Source organism: Colossoma macropomum, unplaced genomic scaffold, assembly GCF_904425465.1.
Source record: "Colossoma macropomum unplaced genomic scaffold, Colossoma_macropomum, whole genome shotgun sequence".
Taxonomy (NCBI): domain Eukaryota; kingdom Metazoa; phylum Chordata; class Actinopteri; order Characiformes; family Serrasalmidae; genus Colossoma; species Colossoma macropomum.
In genome coordinates, this window is record NW_023494788.1 from 30751582 (window position 1) to 30773833 (window position 22252).

At 36.2% G+C, this 22252-nt stretch overlaps 1 protein-coding gene across 1 annotated transcript in view; it reads right to left on the minus strand.

Annotated features, from left to right (window-relative positions):
* The window catches only part of hspa9 (heat shock protein 9), a 30190-nt gene extending 13986 nt beyond the window's left edge, over positions 1–16204 (minus strand). The window contains exons 1-10 of the mRNA XM_036569161.1: positions 15924–16204; positions 13208–13266; positions 13026–13113; positions 11555–11736; positions 11321–11445; positions 11132–11205; positions 10002–10108; positions 9736–9898; positions 5579–5671; positions 4898–5107 (exon numbers count right to left, since the gene is read on the minus strand). Of these exons, the coding sequence (XP_036425054.1) occupies positions 4898–5107; positions 5579–5671; positions 9736–9898; positions 10002–10108; positions 11132–11205; positions 11321–11445; positions 11555–11736; positions 13026–13113; positions 13208–13266; positions 15924–16007 (1185 nt within the window). The 5' untranslated portion in view covers positions 16008–16204. The remainder of the gene's footprint in view (positions 1–4897; positions 5108–5578; positions 5672–9735; positions 9899–10001; positions 10109–11131; positions 11206–11320; positions 11446–11554; positions 11737–13025; positions 13114–13207; positions 13267–15923) is intronic.
* Positions 16205–22252: the final 6048 nt, after the last annotated feature.

Sequence of the window (22252 nt, forward strand, 5' to 3'; positions counted from 1 at the left end):
AGCAGGAACAAAAAAAAGGGGAGGTTTTGAAAATTATATATATATAAAACTCTTGGTAACATTACCATTTTAATTGTATTGACCTGGCATATCAGACAAAGCAGATGCCAACATTGAATATCTGCCCTAGGTTTATCTAACATGCTTAAGAAATTGAAAATGTATTTGTATATGTACAATATTTGTCTACCATTTTAAACAGCAATGCATTTAATAAAAGTGGATCCATGTTTCTAGTGAGGGGCAAAAACTCACTTAGTCCAATAAAATGTATATCTTTAACTTAAACAAATCTATATAGTTCAAAAGTTTAGGAACCGACGAGGCTGGATCCAAGATATACAACAGTAAGTCATAGGCAGAGAGACTAACCAAACATTCCACTTTAATGCCATGTATTTGTGTGTGGTTCCAATGACAAAGCAATGTCAAAAAGCAAGGGAGACAGGCATCTGTGAAGCTTAAAAGGGAAGGAGCAGTCACCATTGGTTAATACAGTTGGGGACAGATAGCATCTTCACACAAGCAATGAAAAATGTCCAAATTCAAATCAATTAAGAATATTAAACATGGCTATCCTATTTCACCAAATATTTTGAGCATAAAGTGAGATTATGGCTTCAGCTGAATCCACACTGCAATTTGAATAGAGGATAATAAGCGAAAGGGAGACATTACAAAATGAAAATCTATTAAGTATGAACCCAGTTTGGTCTAAATGTACAACATTAGAGGTTTTGCTAGTCATATGTCCTAGAATCTTGGAAAGTATTTTTGGTCAATATTCAATAAAAGAATCTTTAGCAATAAAGCTAGTAGCATCCTTCCCGTTCTTTAAGATGAGGCCTATATTTGCCTCATACAAGTTTTTTTTATTTTCCAAAGAATGTCAACATTCTCAAAATCAGCGGAGCAAGCTTAGAAGAAAAACCTTGACAAAACTCTCAACCAAACCTACTAAAGAAAGCAGCTTTGCCGGATGGGAAATTTTTTTTAGGAAACTATCAAAATCAGTATCTAAAAGCTGTACATTTAGTAAAATAGATATCTGAACAAAATTCTTTAAAAGCAGCATTTATTCCTTTTGGATCAGTAATAAGACTTTTCACTTTATTTTGTAAATAGCCTGTTTTGCTAAAACACCTTGCAGCTGTCTGGCCAATAAATCATCAGGCTTATTGCCAAATCTGAAGTACTTGTTTTAATTTGAGCAATAAAAGATTCAACGTGCTTACTCAAAATGGAATAGTACTCATATTTGAGACAAGGGCTGAACGATATTTCTAAAATATTAACACAAATTTCATATCAGCAGATATTGATAATCACGATAAATGTCAAAACGTTAAGGCTGATTTTTGCTCCCGAGTGGTTAATTGTGGTTTTAAACTATCCTTTATAGTCGGAACATGACAAACACTTGCTAACATAGTGTGAGAAAGTACAGCCAAGATTTTTTAATATTCATAATTATAAAAAGAAAACCTTATTTTTACTATTAGTGAGAGTGGTAGGCTATCTGGTTACAAGTAGTAAACTGTTTAGTTTGTCAACAACGTCATCGTAGTACAAACAACAAAGGCTACGTCACATTACCAGGTTGAAGTGACACAAATCCTAATTTTTGCCCAAATGTGACTCAGATCTGATGTTTACAGGGCTGTGTGGACATGCAAATCTGATCTTTTCGAATCCGATCTGAGCCACTTTTTATATGTGGTCCTAGATCGGATATGTATCCAATTTGTGGACATGCGACCTTAACGTGAATAATCAGATAGGAATTATGTGCTTTTTTCTCACTGCACGTGCGCCATCATTCAGCATTACCAGGGCAGCAGCACTGAACAGAAGCTGAAGCCTGTAAACAGTAGAAAAGAGCACGTTCTTTTCACCTTCATCTCGCTCTAATAATGAACAGCTGAGAGCTGTTCAGAGCTAAATATCTTTGCAGCGAGGCTTGTTCTGCTCATTAGTTTGTTTGCTGATTAACTAGCGTGAACCCACTTTTTTCTTTTCACTATGACTGAACTCTGCAACATAGTGATAGAAAGCTGCTAAAGCTTGTTAAGATGTTAGAAGTGAGTTCCCTGTAGGCCAGTACAGTTATGCCACTAATCACTCACGCTTGGTCACAGGAGAACAGATCACTGATTGCACCACTCAGGGAATGTATAACCTCACGTTTCAAACGTTGCCAAAATATTTTACTTTTCGCCCCCCCTCTCTCTAATCATGTTGAAAAACTCAGAAGTGTGCACTTTTGTGGCAACAGCAGAGTAGTGTCACTTTCCTTGCAGTAGAAAATGGCACCAGGGCATCACTATAACATGGAAGTGTGAGAATGGTCTATATCAAACATTTATTGAACATTTCTTAAAGTTCTATTGAGGAAAATTATATCATGAAAATTGTTATCGTTTCATCGCCCAGCCCTTTTAAGATGCAATGATTTGTTGTAGTCTTGACTACAAGAAAGATTTTCTATAAGCCTGTTCAAGCAGTGGAAGTAGTTCTTTATTCTTTTAACCTTTTATTCATCTGATTTTTCTTTCTTGAAGAATTCGAATGGCAAAATATTGCCCCGCGTAACCACTAAGTGTCTCCAAGAGTACAGAGTCTGACACCTCACTTGTGTCATTAAAAGCTAAAAAGTCATCCAGCTTTGAACTGATGCATGTTATTAAATTTGGATCAGTAAGTAATCGAGGATTAAAACACCAATTGCAAGCCTGTTTGGGAACAATATCAGACACAAAGTGTGACTGCGTTATGGTCTGAAATCAGTATGTTGTGATATTTAGTGCTGGAAACCGGATATTAACTTTGAAGAAATCGGAAAAAATGATCAATCCTAGTATAGAATTTGTGCACATAAGAATAAAACGAATAATCCCTGTCTGCTGGATGCTGTAGCCTTCATATGCAACCATGTTTATCATCTTAACTGGCCAAGATGGGGTGGTCTTAAGGGAGTGTCTAGATAAGGATCGAAGAAACAGTAAAAAATGACCTATAACAACACTTGATGATGTGTCAGGAATAAGATCAAAAACCTTGCCAAAGAAAACAGGATTGTCGAAATTAGGGGCATAGATATTGACTAAGGTTAAGGAGAAACAACTAATCTAACCTGACATCACAACAAATGTACCGTGTGGATCTGCTTTCATTTATAACCAAACAAAACTGAATATTCTTTTTGAAAACAATGGCAACAACCTTGGCTTTAGATGTACACTTGGAATATCCAATTAACAGTTAAGTTTTACTGATGAGCTGGACATGTGTGTTTCCTGAAGAAAAATAAAGTCCGCTTCTAATGATTCAAGATAAGAGAACACTCATGCACGTTTAATCGGGTGCCCTAATCCCTTGACATTCAAAAGACAACTGAGATGCTGCTAGTGCTAGAATCAATCTTATGAACCACAGAATACATAGAATCAATAAACAACAAAGGAACCAAATAATCCCTCCCAGTTATATCACATCCAAAACACAAACCTCCAGCTCCCCCCACTCCAGTCAGCTCACCTCCCATTGGAAGCACCGAAAAAAGTCCCTAAAATGGTAGGAACCACAATTCTTGCCCATAGATCCAGTAGAGCTTTTGTGAAGTCAGACACTGATGTTGGACGAGAGGGCCTGGCTCGCAATCTCTGTTCTAGTTCATCCCAAAGGGGATTTCACAGTTGTAGCACTTGCAGTTGACAGAGGCAGGCCTAGCAGGACAGAAATTTCTGAAACTGACATCATGTGGCAGAGGTAGCATCCTATGACAGTGCCACAGTGTTTTAAAGAGCTCATCAGTATGAACTATTCTACTGGTAGTGTTTGTCTTTTGAGACGAACATACATAATTTCCCTACTATTGCCTGTTCTATTGGGCATCTTGTTTCTGATGAGAATAATCATTGTTATGCATGTTTTTTTTTTTGTTTTCTTTTTTAATCTGACGCTCTGTGTGTGAGTGTGTATGTATGTGTGTGAGATCCATCAGTTCCTGAGTTCTTCCATAAGATCCTAAAACTGCCTACGCTTCTGTAGAACGGCCTCCAAGTAATCAGGAATGATAGAAACTGGGCTACCCTGAAAGTTGAGACAGGGGTGCTCTCTTGAGACATAGTATTTTCTCCTTTGTCTGGAACAGGCAAATTCAAGCAACTCCAGTGAGCTCGGTCATCTATGGTAGGCGAAGTAAAGTTCTCCTGTCCAAGCAACACTGGTGGAAAATCCATACAAATTCTGCTGGTGTCCCTCACCCTGCCCTCTTCGGGAACGCCAATAATCCTAATGCTATTTTGACGCCAACCTGTTTTCCAAGTCAATCTTGCGTTGCAAAAAAACTTGATGCATGTTTGTTTCAAGTGTGCTCACTCGAGTCTCCTGCTGATATGCTTGTTCTGCTACTGTGTCAAGCCTCTTTGCAAACTCAGTCTGCATTGCCTGCACAGCCTGAAGGGTTTGTTCAATGCAAACAAATTAAGCCAAACTATTATTCTGCCCTTCTATTAAACCCTCATCTGCCTTCTCATCAGAGAGCATAGCATCTACTTTAGACTGGCTACAGGTCTCAGAGGGCTTCTGTTTAGCAGTTTTAAGTGTCATTATTCATGCTGGAAACTCGCTGAAACTGACCCTGACAGACATCTGTACACTCCTCACTTATGTGATGGATGTAAAAATACGATGAGTAGCCAAAAAAGCACTTTATCCACAAAATCAAACACAACCTACTCCATGACTCCTCATTAGGACCCCTATGGGCACTTTGATTTCATCATGACAACACCAAGCCACATTCTGCCTGTGTTACATCAGCTTGGCTGCATAATCAGAATGCGGATTGGCGAAAGCCCTGTATGGTTGCATAGCTCAAGACTTTTGACCTTACCTTTGGCATACGAGTCATTCCTCCAACCAGCAGCACTTCTCCAATGTCACTCTTGGAGACTTCAGCATCTTGCATGGCCTTCTGACAGGGAGCCACAGTCCTGCGGATCAGATCTGCCACAATGCCTTCAAACTGGGATCGGGTAAGCTTCATGTTCAGGTGTTTGGGACCAGAGCTGTCCATCGTTAGATAAGGCAGATTGATGTCAGTCTGTATGACAAGAGCAAATTAAATTCTATATTCAAGAAAACCCTTCAAGCCACTGATACACACACTAAAATTTACAGAAGCATAGACACTGAAGTTTCTTTAGGACTAAACAAACTAAACAAACAACAACTATAGAAGTTGCCATATATAACACATGTAATCATATATAATTTTTAACTAATAGAAGATTTTTTTAATGCATGACAGGCATGTGTCTTAAGCAGACATGCTGACAGAGGACATATCATAATATGGAATTCTGTAGGTCGATTACCCCATGCTGACTTAAGTAAAATCACAGTTTTACAACAAAATTTCCTTACTGAGACTGTATTTTCGTTTCTTTGTTACAATTTTTGGAATGTTACACTACTTACACGTTTTTCACTTTAAGCCTGGAAAAAAAAGGAAATCTCAACCTGTATTAAAAAAAATAAATAAATAGCAAAATAAACCCCAAAACTGACCCACCTGCAGCGAGGAAGAAAGTTCACATTTGGCTTTCTCAGCTGCCTCTCTCACCCTTTGCAATGCCATATTGTCTTTGGTTAGATCCACACCTGTCTAAAGAAAAAAGAAAGGTTTTGGGTGTTTTATAAGCAAAATAAGGACTACTACTACTCTATTATGAAAAATGTGAATTCTGACTAATATTGATAGAGTATCCATAAGAGTTCATGACTAGATATGCTGTTACCCTGAAGGAAAGGTTTGGTTTTTAAAAATAAATAAACAAACCTGTGGAAAGTTACTAAAATGAATAATCGTAGGATACTACTTTCGGATACAATAACGATGTGAAAAGAAAGCTTCAGTTCAGTGGCAGGTCAAAGTCACCAAGTGAACAATACATTTCACAACACTAAACCATTGCGAAACAATGCTCAAATTTATTTTAAATATTATATGAAATTGATATGTTAGACAAATATGAAATAAAACAGTACATGAAATACAAGTAGTAAATTGTGAAATTAAATGACCAAAAGGAGCGTTTGATATCACTTCTTTTTTTGCTGTCACTTTGCTGCATGTGTGAGGTAACCTGATCCATTGTCATTGCAGCCCTTAACAATAATGTTTACTGCAGAAACTCATCATAATAATGATAAAAACAAAATTTACAGTATAGTTTTAATACAGAAATGTAGTTTAGACAGTGGCAATGTCAACAAAACAGCTAGGCAGATAGACAGGTAGCACTTATTCTTCAGGGCCAAAACATTAAAAATCAGAGAAAAGGATGAGACCAAAATTACATTTCTCTACAGTTTGGTGCCAATGTACACACAAATTTATTTTAATTAGCTTTTTTTAATAAGGAAATCAGAATTATTATTATTTTTTTTTTTTTAGGAAATGAAGATTCTATTTAACAAACAAAAATACATCAAACATACAAAAAATAGGTTTCAATGGCAACATATGTAAATCTCTTCAGAAATGTATGAATAAGAATAATAAGAATGCTGAAAATCAATTAAAACCAGCAATATGAAACAGCAAGACAAAATATATACACACACACACACACACACACACACACACAGAGTCATGGCTGAAATTGTTGGCACCCCTGAAATTTTTCCAGAAAATTATTTCTCCCAGAAAATTATTGCAATTACACATTTTGTTATACACGTTTATTTCCTTTGTGTGTATTGGAACACCACAAAAAAACTGGGAAAAAAAGCCAAAAATGATATAATTTCATGCAAAACTCCAAAAATGGGCCGGACAAAATTATTGGCACTCTCAACATAATATTCGGTTGCACACCCTTTGGAAAAAATAACTGAAATCAATCATTTCCTATAACCATTAACGAGTTTCTTACACCTCTCAACTGGAATTTTGGACCACTCTTCTTTTGCAAACTGTTCCAGGTCTCTCATATTTGAAGGGTGCCTTCTCCCAACAGCAATTTTAAGATCTCTCCACAGGTGTTCAATGGGATTTAGACCCGGACTCATTGCTGGCCACGTCAGAACTCTCCAGCGCTTTGTTTCCATCCATTTCTGGGTGCTTTTTGAAGTATGTTTGGGGTCACTGTCCTGCTGAAAACCCATGACCTAGGACGCAAACCCAGCTTTCTGACACTGGGCCCTACATTGCGACCCAAAATCCTTTGGTAATCTTCAGATTTCATAATGCCTTGCACACAGTCAAGGCACCCAGTGCCAGAGGTAGCAAAACAACCCCAAAACATCTTTGAACCTCCACCATTTAACTGTAGGTACTGTGTTCTTTTCTTTGTAGGCCTCATTCCGTTTTCAGCAGAATGATGTGCTTTACCAAAAAGCTCTATCTTGGTCTCATCTGTCCACAAGATGTTTTCCCAGAAGGATTTTGGCTTACTCACATACATTTTGGCAAACTGCAGTCTAGCTTTTTTATGTCTCTGTCAGCAGTGGGGTCCTCCTGGGTCTCCTGCCATAGCGTTTCATTTCATTCAAATGTCGACGGATAGTTCGCGCTGACACTGATGCACCCCGAGCCTGCAGGACAGCTTGAATTTCTTTGGAACTTGATTGGGCCTGCTTATCCAGCATCCGGACTATCCTGCATTGCAACCTTTCAACAATTTTTCTCTTCCGTCCACGTCCAGGGAGATTAGCTACAGTGCCATGGGTTGTAAACTTCTTGATTATGTTGCGCACCGTGGACAAAGGAACATCAAGATCTCTGGAGATGGAAGATTGTTGATATTTTTCCACAATTTTGGTTCTCAAGTCCTCAGACAGTTCTCTTCTCCTCTTTCTGTTCTCCATGCTTAGTGTGGCACACACAGACACACAATGCAAAGACTGAGTCAACTTCTCTTCTTTTTATCTGGTTTAAGGTGTGATTTTAATACACACACACACACACAGTTAATGAATTGTTTACAAACAGAAAAATGTCAGCTTAACCTAAAGCCTAATCATATATTAGTGCTGGGTGATATCAATGTAAATCGTTTTCACAGCGAGATCGGAATTCTCGCAGCTTTTACCAACTTGACATTCATCATAATTTCACGCTGCTGAAACCTAATAAACATTTGGGGCAACATTTCTGTACAAAAATTAGAAGAGACTTATCCAAAGCACCTCTGTGTTTGAAGAGATTTCGAAAGAAACGCTTCATGATCCTCCTGTGATGCTGGCAAAGATGAAACTGAAAGCTCCGGGAGCAGCTGGCATTCGTTCATGGTCATGATTGTGTACCTCTGGATGAGCCATGTGAATCAACGTGACGCGCTGTTCTTTTGCGCATGTGGGTCAGTTTAGGACCTGATCTGTTCAGACTGATATCGCATATAGATCACTTTTAAAAGATATCGTAAACAGCCAAACAGAAAAAAAAACGGATTTGGTGAGAAAATCAGATTTGTTACAGACTGGAAGTGGCAGAGAAAGGGGATTAACAGGACTTTAAAAAAAAAAAAACAAACACAAAAAACAAAACAAAAAACACAGCAAATAACCGATATGGGCAAGATTACGTCGGTTAGAGGTTCTGAATGTCGGTTTCGATTACTTTTCGATTGATTGCCCAGTCCGATTATTTACATACGCAGGCAACTTGCATATAGTGTGGCTCTTGTCCAGGTCCTTTTTCCCCTTCAACTCCATAGAAGCCAAAGCGCTTCCACACACTAGCTCAGGGGTCGGCAACGTGCGGCTCCACATCAGAATTAGATTTCTAAGTAAAAATAAAATCATCCTCCTTTGCAGTAAAATAAAGCTCTGCTGACACAGTTTTAACAATAAATGGTCTTAAACACTGTAGTTATTGTAGCCTGTAACTGCTAGTTCACTTAGCTAGTAGGTAACGAGAAGGCAAGAGAAAGATTTAAGACGAACATCGATCATTTGGAGACAAACAGACGTTTATAAAATCACTCCAGCTGGTCTCCTGATACATTTAATCTGCAACGAGATGGTGATACAAGAAAAGTGGCTACAGTAGAGCTAAAGCTTAAAGCAGAGCAAAGTCTGCATTTTTGTTTGTGTTATATTTTTAGCATACACCAGGAATATAGCACGTACTGAGACATATGCACAGCCAAGATGGTAAAATGGACTCAAAATTGTGTGGCTCTTAAAGTGGTTTGATTTTTGCTGAAAGGACAAAACGACTCTTATTAACCTTTGGGTTGCCAACCCCTGCACTAGCTTTTAATGTAGTGTGCACGCTACAGACTATCCGGGCGCTGCACTTCCAAGTTCCGCCTTTTGCGTTCAGTCAACATTACATTATCAATTAAAATAATCCAAGAAAGAAAAGTTCTTAGATGCATCGCGATGCAGACGTGGACGATGCTAAATCAATTCACAAAAATGTCAAAAATCGATTTTCTAAATTTTCATTGATAACGTAATGTTGACTGAATGCAAAAGGTGGAACTATATATACATATATATATATATATATATATATATATATATATATATATATATATATACACACATATACATATATATATATATATATATATATATATATATACATATATATATATATATATATATATATATATATACACATATACACACACACACACACACACAACAAAAATGCAAAAAAAACAAAAAAGGAATAAGCAATTAGTAAAACAAGTAAACAAAGAATGGCACACAAACCTCTCTTTTGAACTCTTTTACTATATGCTGTAACAAGTGCTGATCAAAATCTTCTCCACCTAAGAATGTGTCACCATTGGTAGATTTCACTTCAAAAACTCCCTTCTGGATCTCCAGGACCGAGATATCAAAGGTACCACCACCCAGATCATACACTGCAATACTGCAAAACAAGAACAGATGGAATTGCAACATATTATTAACCTAGGAGGCACTCATTGTCTCCAAAAATTCTAAATTAATGATGTGCCAAGTCAAATGCTTACATTTTGTCCTGAGTCTTATCAAGTCCATACGCCAGAGCGGCTGCTGTAGGTTCATTGATGACTCTGAGCACATTAAGGCCTGCAATCTGACCAGCATCCTTAGTTGCCTGTAAGCAATATAACTTCATAATATAAACTCATAAAAATTAATAAGTTCCAGAAGCTCTTCATAACTTCTGCAACTCAAGTGATAACTGCATTTAACATATCCTTTGCTTCCTCTAGCAAGCTCAGCATGCCTCAAAATGCCTGTGCATAATGAAAGGAAAAGTCAATGGAAAATAGACTAAAAATATAGCCGCAAGAGACAACCTGCAGGTCTTCATTTGCCATAACTGTTGAGCAGCGGTCTGCAAATATGATACATGCTTCATTTCATATGTACTGATCTACTGAGCTCTGTAAAACATTCTAAAGATGTCAGCATAAATGTCAAAAATACATGACACAGTAAAATTTCAGTCCAAGCTGTCTTTCACAAGTTAGTCCTCCTTTTCTTGAGTTGTTCCAATGCAAACAAAGGAAATACACATTTTAAAGGAATAAACATTTTAAATTTCAACAATTATCTGGAAGAACGGGTGCATTACCTGGAAATTGCGAGGGTCTGAATATTTCTGGCCATGCCTATATGTTACTAAAGTCTTATCCAAACTTACTTGTCCATTTTTAAAAACATCACAAACAATTTTGTCTACGACAGCAGCGTTTTCAAAACCTCTAAATGAGAACACAATCACGACTCAAGTGGTCATCCCAGTACAGGACAATAACACCTAGATTTGTTCAAACACCTCAAGAAGAGCACTGTGAGTATGCACATTGTGCAAAATCTAGAGCATGCCGCAAAACTAAAGCAGAGATTTTCTTACAAAATGAAAATGGCATCTTAGAAATACATTCAATTTTGGCTTGCAAGGACTCAGACTGCCATATTTAGATATTTCAGACAGAATAAAACACAACCTTTTGCCAAAAACTAAATGCTTTAAATAAAAAAACATTTTAAAAAAACGTTTAAAAAAAACAAAAAAACACAAAACCAAAAAAAATTTTGCCCTCTACTTCCTAACCACTATAACAAACACTGATTAACTTACAGATGGATTGTGCATTTGTACATTCTTTACCTGTCTTTGAGAATCATTAAAATAGGCTGGCACAGTCACAACAGCATTCTTGACAGTATGGCCCAAGTAGCTCTCTGCAACACAGGAGTTAAACCCAGACAACACACATGCACATAAGCACTGTTCATTACAACATTTTTTTTTTTTTTTAAATGCAGGTCAAGAGATGCCTGAATATTTCATAGCTACCTGCTGTCTCCTTCATCTTCATCAGGACAAAAGCACCAATCTGGCTAGGGGAGTACAACTTTCCATGGGCTTCTATCCAAGCATCCCCATTGGATGCACGCACTATCTCGTATGGGACATTTTTCCTGTAAATTACAAGGCACCACTAAGCTACTGCAGAAGAACTTACCTCCCTGTGTGCAGAAACGTGTAATTTCAATCATTTATTTTAGAAGTATTTAAAATAAAACTCACAAATCCTTCTGAACTTCTGGATCATCGTAGCGCCTCCCAATCAGACGTTTGGTAGCGTAGAGTGTGTTTTTAGGATTAGTGACAGCTTGCCTTTTGGCTGGCATGCCCACCAGTCTCTCTCCATCAGCTGTAAAAGCTACGACCGACGGAGTTGTCCTTGCTCCCTCTGCGTTTTCAAGGACCTGTTCTCAGATTGAACCAAGCGTTTTAGTATGAGCATGGGAATAGCATAGGTCAGTGATTTCAATGTCTTACTATTTTGAAATCTATCACAGCGCATAACAAAGATCAGTTTTTTCACAAAAACTACATGTACTGCAATATAATGATATTCCAAAATAAACAAAATTAAACAAACTTAAAACATCACAATTTTGTTCTTTTAGTGTACTACAGAGCATCACCCACCCTGCTTCTACTTAACCTTTTATTTAAATAATACATTTACGCAAACCTTATCAAATGTACTAAACTCTCTCTCCCAAAAAAAAAACAAAACACTTTTTAACCTGGTTATAAATCACCCAAATTGGATTATTACCATAACCCAGCTAGAAATATTAATGATGAACTAATTATCCATTAACTGACAAATACATACATGTTCAACCAATGCTTTAAAAAGTTAGTTAAATTTCCAATAAACAACCGTTATTTAAACAGTTTCATTCAACTGGAAGATGTTTGAATTGAATACATGAGGGCTCAAGAGTGGAACTGGAGTCAACTCCCTGATCACCTCATTTTAACTGACAAAGCTGCTAATGAAGAGATAAAGCAAAGATTAAACCATCCTAAATGTAGTTTACACAATTTTAAGTTGCTTCAGGTCACAGTCATATGATGAAAATCCAGGCTTTTCAACTCTCACAATCACTGGCCAAGAGTTTTTTTTTTTTTTGCTTTATTTATTCGTTTAAACTATGTAGTAAGTGAACATTTTTAAAGTTAACAAAATTTAACTGGCTTTCTGTGAGTGCTGTCACTCCCAATTTGGGTCATGCCAGCATTTCCAGGATCCAAATGTTTCTTCTGTAAGTAAGGGTATTCAAGGGACTTCTACTGTTCTGAGAAGGCTTTACACTAGATGTTGGAACACTGAAGTAAGGATTTGAATGCAGTCAGCCACAAGAGCATTCGTGAGGTTAGGTTTTATGTTGGATAAGTACTTTTGGATTACAAAATCCACTCCAGCTCATCCCAAAGGTACTGGATGGTGCTCCATCACTCCGAAGAACGCAGTCTCACCGCTCCATGGCCCAATGCATTATACCCCTGAAAGGGTTGCAATTGGCATGGTGACCTCTTTAGAAACTTTACAAAATGTTCTCTAAGGAAACCTCATTATGATAAGGTCTGCATTAGCCAGATAATCAAGCCTGTTTATACATAAACACACACACATACACACACGCTCTGCACAAAAACTATTAAGATAATTTAACTACTAAAAAATTGTAAGGCATCTGACCTTTGCTTGCTTCCCCTCCATGACAGCAACACAGGAATTTGTGGTGCCGAGGTCAATGCCAATCACAGCTCCTTTGATTGCTTCTGAACTGCAAAAAAATCAGCATTACATAGTAAATGTAACTGAAACCAATGACAAAACACAGCCACATCTATAAGAAGGCTTTAAAATAACTGACTTACGCATATTCACGTCTGGCTGTAATCAGAAGTGGTTGTTCCATCAATCCATGCCAGCAAGCCTACAGAAATGACTGCATTTAGCCTCCTTATCACTTATCAATTTAAAATAAACAAAAACAACAAAATTTGTACTATACTTATATTCCACTTTTAATTAAAATAATTTAAGATGTCTATCAGTCACAGTAAGGTGTTAATTATTAGTTATGTATTAGGCCCAGAAATTGCATTAAATGGGTACCTCTAATTGGTTGGCATAGTTGGTTGATATAGTTTTGGTATAGTTTTGACACTCGTACACAGAAAGAAACTTAACACTAAACAATAAACTCAGTGTGGAACATATACCACAGTTACCTTTGTGCTAACATTGCAAATCTTAGAGGCACTAGCATTACTGTAGCAATAATAGTTACAGAAACAAAAGACAACTTACACAGCAAGGGTTTCTGCATTAAATGCTACAATACGACACATGGCTGGTGCACATTCATGATTTGCTAATTTTAGGGTAAACCTCATCAAATATGCTTCCACAAGCGAACCCTGTTTTAAGTTGAAATGTTAAAAAGACTGGCATGTGTGATGTGGATGGAAGCACCATAAAACAACATATTACTGGCACACAGCTGCATATAAGGGCTTTTCATGTTGCATGAGGACTTTCCTTATTGGCTCACTCTAAACACCTGCATGAATTTGATGGCTTTTTGCTTTAATAACATGCATATGAACGTGAAGTTAAACTGGGGCATGTCTTTTGCAAATGATATGTAAAAAAGGGACCAGTAGGCAGATTTAATTTCATTGTTTTCATTCAGCTAAACCAGATTCGTCAACTGCACTCAAATCACTACACGTTTCAAAGTTGTATGGCAGCTCCATGAAACAGACACAAAGTAGTTTGTACCTCATTCCTTACTTTATTTTGTGCCAATTCTTTGCTTCTTTGCACAATTTATAAGTCGGTCTGGTTAAGAGCATTTGCTAAATGGCTCACCATAAATGTGCTTTTTACGCAACTCCGATGAACAATGGCCACACGTGTATGTATGGATTAAAATATTCAATAAGGATAAGAAAAGCTATTGTAGGAAGAACAAAACTTTGTTCCCAGAGGGTGAAGTTGACAGGGTGGGCTAGAACGAAGAACAAGGGATGTTTTACATTACCTGCTGTGTCTACCCAACTTGGCTGACAAATAGAAGCTAGTTGCCAAAGTAATCATAAAAACATTACATAAGATAGGACACACTCTCACAATTCAAGTGAACTTCCAATATTTTTTAAATTTATACAGCATTATGAGGTAGAGCTCAGTTAATACCAGTTTGTTCCTTTAATTTAGTGATCTTTATTTAATGTTAACCCTCCAGTTGGTCACTTAGCGACAGCTAATTTACCTCAGAAAATCATCTGAGTTTGTGAAACAGTGGGAGGAGAGAAAGGAAATGTGTGCGACTGAGACAGAGCGAGAGAAAGAAAATACTGACTGAGGCTTAGTGACAAGACTGCTGTAAGGAACTGAGAAAATGTATCTTACTGTATCATTTTAATAAATGTACACAACGCAGAGGTCATTTACAAATGCTGTCATTGAGCTTTTGTCAATTTGACTTCTGAACAAGTAAAATGTTTTATGAACAAGTAAATTCACAAGTGCCCAAAAATCTTAACATCAAGCACTGCCATTACAAAATGCAAATACAGTACTGACAACATTCACAATGACGATAAAACCTTTTTGGGGTCAAACAAGCTAACAACAAGCTATACAACAATAAGCTTAACAAGACATCCTACAGTCTACCTAAAAGACAAGAGTAAACCCATTACAATAAAAGACAATTTTTTCAAACCAGGCTGATTGTTTTCCATATCACTTATGACGGGAAACCTACTTAATAATTAAAACAGATTAACCATCGAGTAAAAAGGTCGTTTACGAGATTAACCCAGTATGAAAATTCAATCGCCTCTACTGCCTTAAAGGTGGTGATCTAATGTCTACAACGGGCCCAAAAGTGATGTAGTAAGTAAGTAAGCAAAAAAGTAAGTAAAACCTTATCTGCTACCAACCAAGAATTGATATTACATTAACATGTAATCATGGACAATATATTCACCCAAGAGGGACACTGCAACAAACTGCACACAGCTCTCCGCTTACATCGAAAAACACTACATGGGACAAGTAACGATCAAATAACTTTACTGGAGACATATACAAAAACGAAGTAAACATGTGAAAGTGTTGTTACCCAGCTTGCTAAATCATTAGCTTAAATAGGCCACTTACAGAGACTGCGTGAATTAACATTAGCTATCATAGCTGGGGGAAACGGCCTAGCCACTAGCCAGCTAGCTAGCTAGCTAACGCTAGCTATCTCACAAAATACCTAGCAAACAAATTAACGCTAGAGTCCAACAAGCAAAATGACCCTTTATCAAATAGTACGCAATTAGAACAATGAAAACCAAATAACTCGTAAAAGCCAATTAGAGTGCAGGGTATTATTCCTGAAATAGTAGCTAGTTAGGTAGCATTAGCTTCATCGTTACACTGCTAGTAACGTTAGCTAGCAGTGACTACTTAGCTTAAATGACACTAGGCAACTTACCGGTACAGAAGTCAAAACTAGCTACACATACATTGACAGAATCTATTAATTGGAGGACACATTAAAATTAATTATATCTACATCAGTCAACGTACCTTTTTAACTACAGGTAGTACACTTTTTGCGCAGTTTGAGGAGCTGGACAGAATTCTTAAAACTGTTTTTCCCACGTTCAACATTTTTACGTATCGTAAATACCGATTTCCTCTATTGTATTACTATTAAGAATAACGAAAGAAAAAGTAATTTTCTTCTAAATGACACCAGTTAACTCCACACGGCCGACAATAATTGGTGACTTAATCCTTCAGCCCTCCGTCAATGTACTTCTTCTAGAACTATCCAACACACCACATGGCTTGGTGACACGCTATGAAACACACTCGGACCCCGTAATAGACGCGAAGTAAGCCTGCCTGAACAAAATACAAACTGAAACAAAATTATTGATTCAACTATATAAAAAGTCAACCAGTCATAAACATGTTTTTTTTTTACTAAGTAAGATATGTCTTACAACAAATACAGATTAGCAGCAGAAGTAAAATACTTTAATTACTATAACGCACAGAAATAAGGCAAATTGTGAGACCTCACACATTATTAGCATGCAAAAGTCATCGGACGATTAATGGCAGGCACTCTGAAAAGGTCAAATGGAAAAGGACAAACAGAGTCGTTATGAGACACGAGCTGCCTCTATTGCTAATTAGCTTCTCGCTGTATTTGACATCGTATGAAAAACTCATTATGAGACTCTTATCACTCTTATTGTATAGAATCAATAAAAGTGTGCTTCTAAATATTTCATTTACTGTGTAGTCTATACTGCCATATATACAATGATGTTTTAAAAATAATTTTAAGAATTTTATTTTTCCAGATATACATGTGATGTGTTCAGCACTGTCATCAAGGACAGAAATATTTTTTATTAAACTATTATACGGATAATTTTAATAGTTTTAAGTGATGTCTTGCAAAACTCAAAACTGTGTAGATGTGCCGTACACTTTAATATATATATATCAAAAGCACCATTTTAAATATTTTACATTTGAAACAATAAGCTGTAATATAGTTGACAAGCACAAAATTCTACTGAAACTTTCAATTAATAGATGAAGAGTTCAAAATACTCATACAAATAAATTTAAATGATTTATCACAGGATTATTACAGAAACATGTTTCACACAGTGTGAATTTAAAACTTATTGAGTATTTTGTACGAATTTAATGTTTTCTCATTTATCAGTAACTGGTGCTTTTAATTAATACATTCAGAATTCATTTAGAGTATTTCAGCTCACACAGAACAGTCTAAATAGTTTACATTACATTGTCAAACATGACAGTTTTATCAAAAGTGACTAATAAGTCAGATGAACAAACCCAGAGAAACAGAGTTTTTAAAGTAGAGTTTTTGTATTGGGTTCAAACCAGCACATGGGTCTAAAAGTCTGACCTAAAAACTAAATATTAGTACAGTAATTTCAGAATTTAACTACTATGCATAAAAATTAACATGTATGTAAATGCCCTTCTTGCAGGATTAGCATCCTGACAAGCCCATGTATCTTAGCTGTTTCTCAGCTGCTGAAATCCAATAAAACTATTGTTTTAATGTGTTGATAAAGGAAAAGGGAAAATGTGCCCATATGAATAATATGTGTTCTGACATATGTTGACTGACAATGATATTGATGCGATAATGATGATGTAGACTACTAGGTAACTTAGTTGACAGGTAAAATAGTTGACAATTTCCCTGTTTTAACCCATATCTTTAGTGGTAGGCCTTGACCTACTGACCACATGTCATTTTCTTGAACAGGTTAATATCTAATTTGAACATGTACATGAATTTAAATCATTCAGAATTGTAACCAATAAAAATGTACGTAACATAGCTGATAGTCAATTAATATTATCATTGACAATGTGCTATTATAAATAAAATATTGAAAAAAAATGAGGACATTCACCACTGTATGTTCAATATACCCACCACAGAGGAAAATGACCTCATGTGATGCTGGTCACATGGTTTGGGACAAACTGTTTTTGAGTTGCAGGGGGGAGTTCTGCTAGTAACATAGTTGATAGAACTTTTGCGAGCATAGATAATGTAAGATATTTATATTATTTAAATGACAAAATCTTAAAAAAAATATTACTTTGATTTAGTATTTAAACTTTTGAAATAAATAAAAATATTGTTGACTTCAATGGTTTTTATTCATTATTTTGAAACCAAGACAACCTCGACTGAAAAATGGACAAAGCAAATATTGTCAATATAGGAAAATTGTGAGAAATTTCAAGCTAAATGAAGCATAGCATTCACATTTTTTGAGTGATATTATAACATGCTTTCGATAATACATGTAACATATTTGAAGTAAATAGACAAAATAAATTTAATCATCATCAATGGACATGGAATGTACTCCAAATTACAGAATGACTCACGTGTAATATCTTAATACAGATAACACACTCTATTTTCTTTTTAAAATCCCATCTTTACTGGATAGGACATGCAACTGAAACTAAATCAGTGGGAGACATGCTGTTGATTCAATGACATTTGGTAGTTTGTAGTGACATATTCAGCTATTTCAAATTCATGTTGAAGTTCAAGTTGTGGGCCATGCAGGTGTAAACAGAAATACATTTTTGGGGCAGTTAGTGAAAAAAAAATCAAGATTATGTAACTACACATCAATGAGAACACAGGCTAAACATAAACCCAACCAGCAAGGACCCTTTCATATAGACTGTGTGTCCGCTCATGGACAGATAGGATCAACAAGGATAAACAATACCAGAAAAACATGCATATGATATTGATGCAGCTTATAAAACCTGTATGAATACCTGTACAAATAAAATTAACGAAAAACAGTGCAATACAATGTATGAAACCAATTGCCTTTTATTATTAACATTGTTCTTATTATCATACATGCATTTCATGAATTATGTATTTTGTATTAAGTATTTATGATACTACAGTTTGATTCTTGAACAGTGGTGAAGATTCCATTCTAATGTGGGTTTATTCACAGATAGAACCTTATAATTCTAAATTTAAAAAGAAATACTGAGTGCCAGTTAAGAGAGAATATGTCTTTCACATGTGCTTACTGCTATGCTCCAACATATGTTGTCCTTTTGTTGTGTCAGCTGTATTGCCTTCAGTTGTGTGTCCTTTGATATTTTAACTGTATTGTTCCTGCTGAGGTGAGAATATCTTCACTCTCCCCTAACCCCAGACCCCCCTTCACTTTCTTCCAACCTTGTAATCCTTCCCACATCAACTACTTCTCCTCCTTTTTGCTTCTTCCCTCGACCCCTCTCTACTTAAACCATGTTAGAAAGCGTGTTCAGGTGAGAGACTGATGATCAAGCTGTGCCTGTGCATGACTCGCTGCATGCATGTGAATAAAACTCAAAATATGAAGATCCAGTCTCCTGACTCTTTCTGCCAAATTTCTAACACAGTACTTATTTCCTGCATAAATCAGGAACAGTGCAGGAACATAAGTGGACAAGAGGTGCGAACGGGGTACAATGTGTCTCGGAGATGTTTTCTGTATCGTTTAGTATTTGATATAAATGATGTGTTTATGTCTATATATCTATCTCACTCTCTATCTCTCTCTCCATATATATATGTAGCTGCTGTCAGAACAAAACCTTGTATATCCAAAATGATAACTTCACGGGAAAAGCAAAAAACATACTTTATATATGTATGCTTTTGCCTGAACATGTAGACATGTGTCTGTGAGCTTTGTTTGGTTAAACCTGCGGTGGTGCAATGCAAAGACTGTTTACCAAAGCAGTTTCTGTGCAAGGACTGTGACATCAAACCCCATGCACACCACATCCTTTACAACAGGGAGTCCATATTTGATGGATTTTATCGCCCGCTCTGCCCAAACATGATTATCCAGTTATCCATTATCTAGTTTATATGTTCTCAAGGAGGTAGGTAAGTATATTTTTCATTGAATTGTGTGAAAATATAGGGTGTAATGATAGTCTCAGTCATTTGATACAACTCAGGATACTGTATTCATGATTTGATATTCTGAACAAATATTAAAATAAGTAAAATCATCACTGTATCCTTTTTTGCATGGCTTACTAATGAAATTAGGGCTCAGAGAAACGAGGAGTGTTACTGTGGGTTATGGTGATATTGCCTTTCAGCAGTTGCATTAGATGACATTAAACACCTCTGTGATGCGCACTGTCACATTTTTGTGTAACAATATTATGGTCTCAATGCATTTTTATACTCATAGCTAAAATCATTTGAATGTTACTAGCTACTACTACTGTGAGAATTCTTTACTTTCATTTCCCCCATTTTCAGTCTCGTTTGATTTTTTATTTGTGTCTAGTTCGGCTGTTATCAATCAGTCTACCAAATTTGTGCAGCTCCACCCAGTGTACAAATAGTGTTCAGTGCGAAGGAAGACATCCTGGTTGGAATAAAAGGTAATTTGATTAATTTATTTGACGAGTAAAATCTCAAGACAGACAACCTAACATATTTAGATTTTTGGTTTTTGGTAAAATTGAAATCTACGTTATCTGTTTTTATTGTAGATAACAGTCATTGATATGACGGATGATTCCAAACATTTGAACAGCAGTGTGGCATGATAAATCGTATGCCTGGAACCTCAGTGTGGATTTTAGACATTCAAGCCATTCAATGGTTTTTTATGCCATTTACTCTTTCTTTAACCTAACCTAGTGGCTCTCAGGCCGGTTGTTGCAGCTCCCTCTGAGAACCATGTACATTATGTCACTCAGTAGATGTTATAATGCATTTTTACTCAAAGTGAATTTATAATTAAAAATTATAATATGATTAAGATAAATACACTAGAAAAACAGTAAAGTGGCAATGTATTTCTATCAGGAAAAACAGATTTTACCAAGTGGAATTTACATGAAAAATAAATGTAATATTGTACAAAGACCTTAGGTGTCTTTGCTGCACAACATAGAATGCAATCTGGCATGAAATCCACTGCTGGTGACATCACACAAGTAAATGCATCACTTTTGTTTTCACTTACACTACTACCACTATATTTTCTTAAAGAGTCTGTATCAATAAACATCTGAGAATCATTGCTCTTCCAATTGGATTTTTCTAGTAGTTCTCACACCTTGTACAACATAGCCATTATTGTTTTTTGTAAGATGGTTCTGTCAAATGTTGGCTGCAGTTGATCAGGTTAAAAAAAGATATTAATGCATTCAAGATCTTCTTTTATATTCTTTATTTCCAAGATGGTACAACCTTTCCTTACCAACTATGTGCTGTGGTCAGTGCCAGAGAAGCTTGACCACTGGATTGGCTGAACTGGTGAGGTGTGGTTACTGGTCAGCAATGGTCAGTTTCCACACTATATACCAGATAAACCTTTTCCACTCCTTTGTGGATTTAAAAGTACTAGCTCCAGGATTATCACATCAAGCATTCATTGGGATGCTTGATGAAAGTACTAAGGCTTTTTTATTTTTGGTTTAACAGTTACTACATGGGCGCTTATTTTGAAATCATAATATGAACTGATTGTTTAAACATGGTCTTCCTTGATTATAAACAAGACATTTGCAACTTACTTATTATGTTCCTCAGTGTTTTAATTCTTGTCAAAATATGGGGGGACACATTTCATTGTGCTTACCTGGAGTGGTCATATGCAAAGTTTGATCTAGAGAAACATTTAGAAACAGATCCCTTACTGTGCATGGCATGTACACCTTGTATACATGCAGTATCAGTGGATGGAAACTGGAAACATTACAGTTTCAGAAATGCATCAGGGTACTCTTTTGCCTTCTATTTCACTGATGGCATTATACAAAATTAAATAATTATGTATGTTTATTGCATACAGTACTTGTGCAAAAGTCTTAGGCACCTAAGCACATTATTCAAAACCAATTTAAACCAATTTTCGCATTTTAAACCATTTTCAAATCTTTTTTTGAGTGTTTTTACTATACTATACAATATACCATTGGACTAGACGCAAATAAACATAAATATGGTAAAAATGTGCAATAATTTCTTATTTAGAAAAAAGAAGTTGATACCTTGTAAGCTGGCTTGAAGAACAAAATCTGTTTCCAGATGTCTCCTGGATGGCCTCAGCCATCACATAGGTTTGGTAAATTCCATCACCAGGACATTTGATTTGATATAATGAAGTATTAAATAACCAAACCAGGTATTGCATGATGACTACAATTAATACCAAGCTGTCATGAGGATGGGTTTGGAAATGGTTAAACAAACATATTGACACAATGTGAATCGCTAGTTATTGTATTATTTGTATTTATTCTAACATTAGTGTTGATTGCTGCAGAATATGCTACAACCA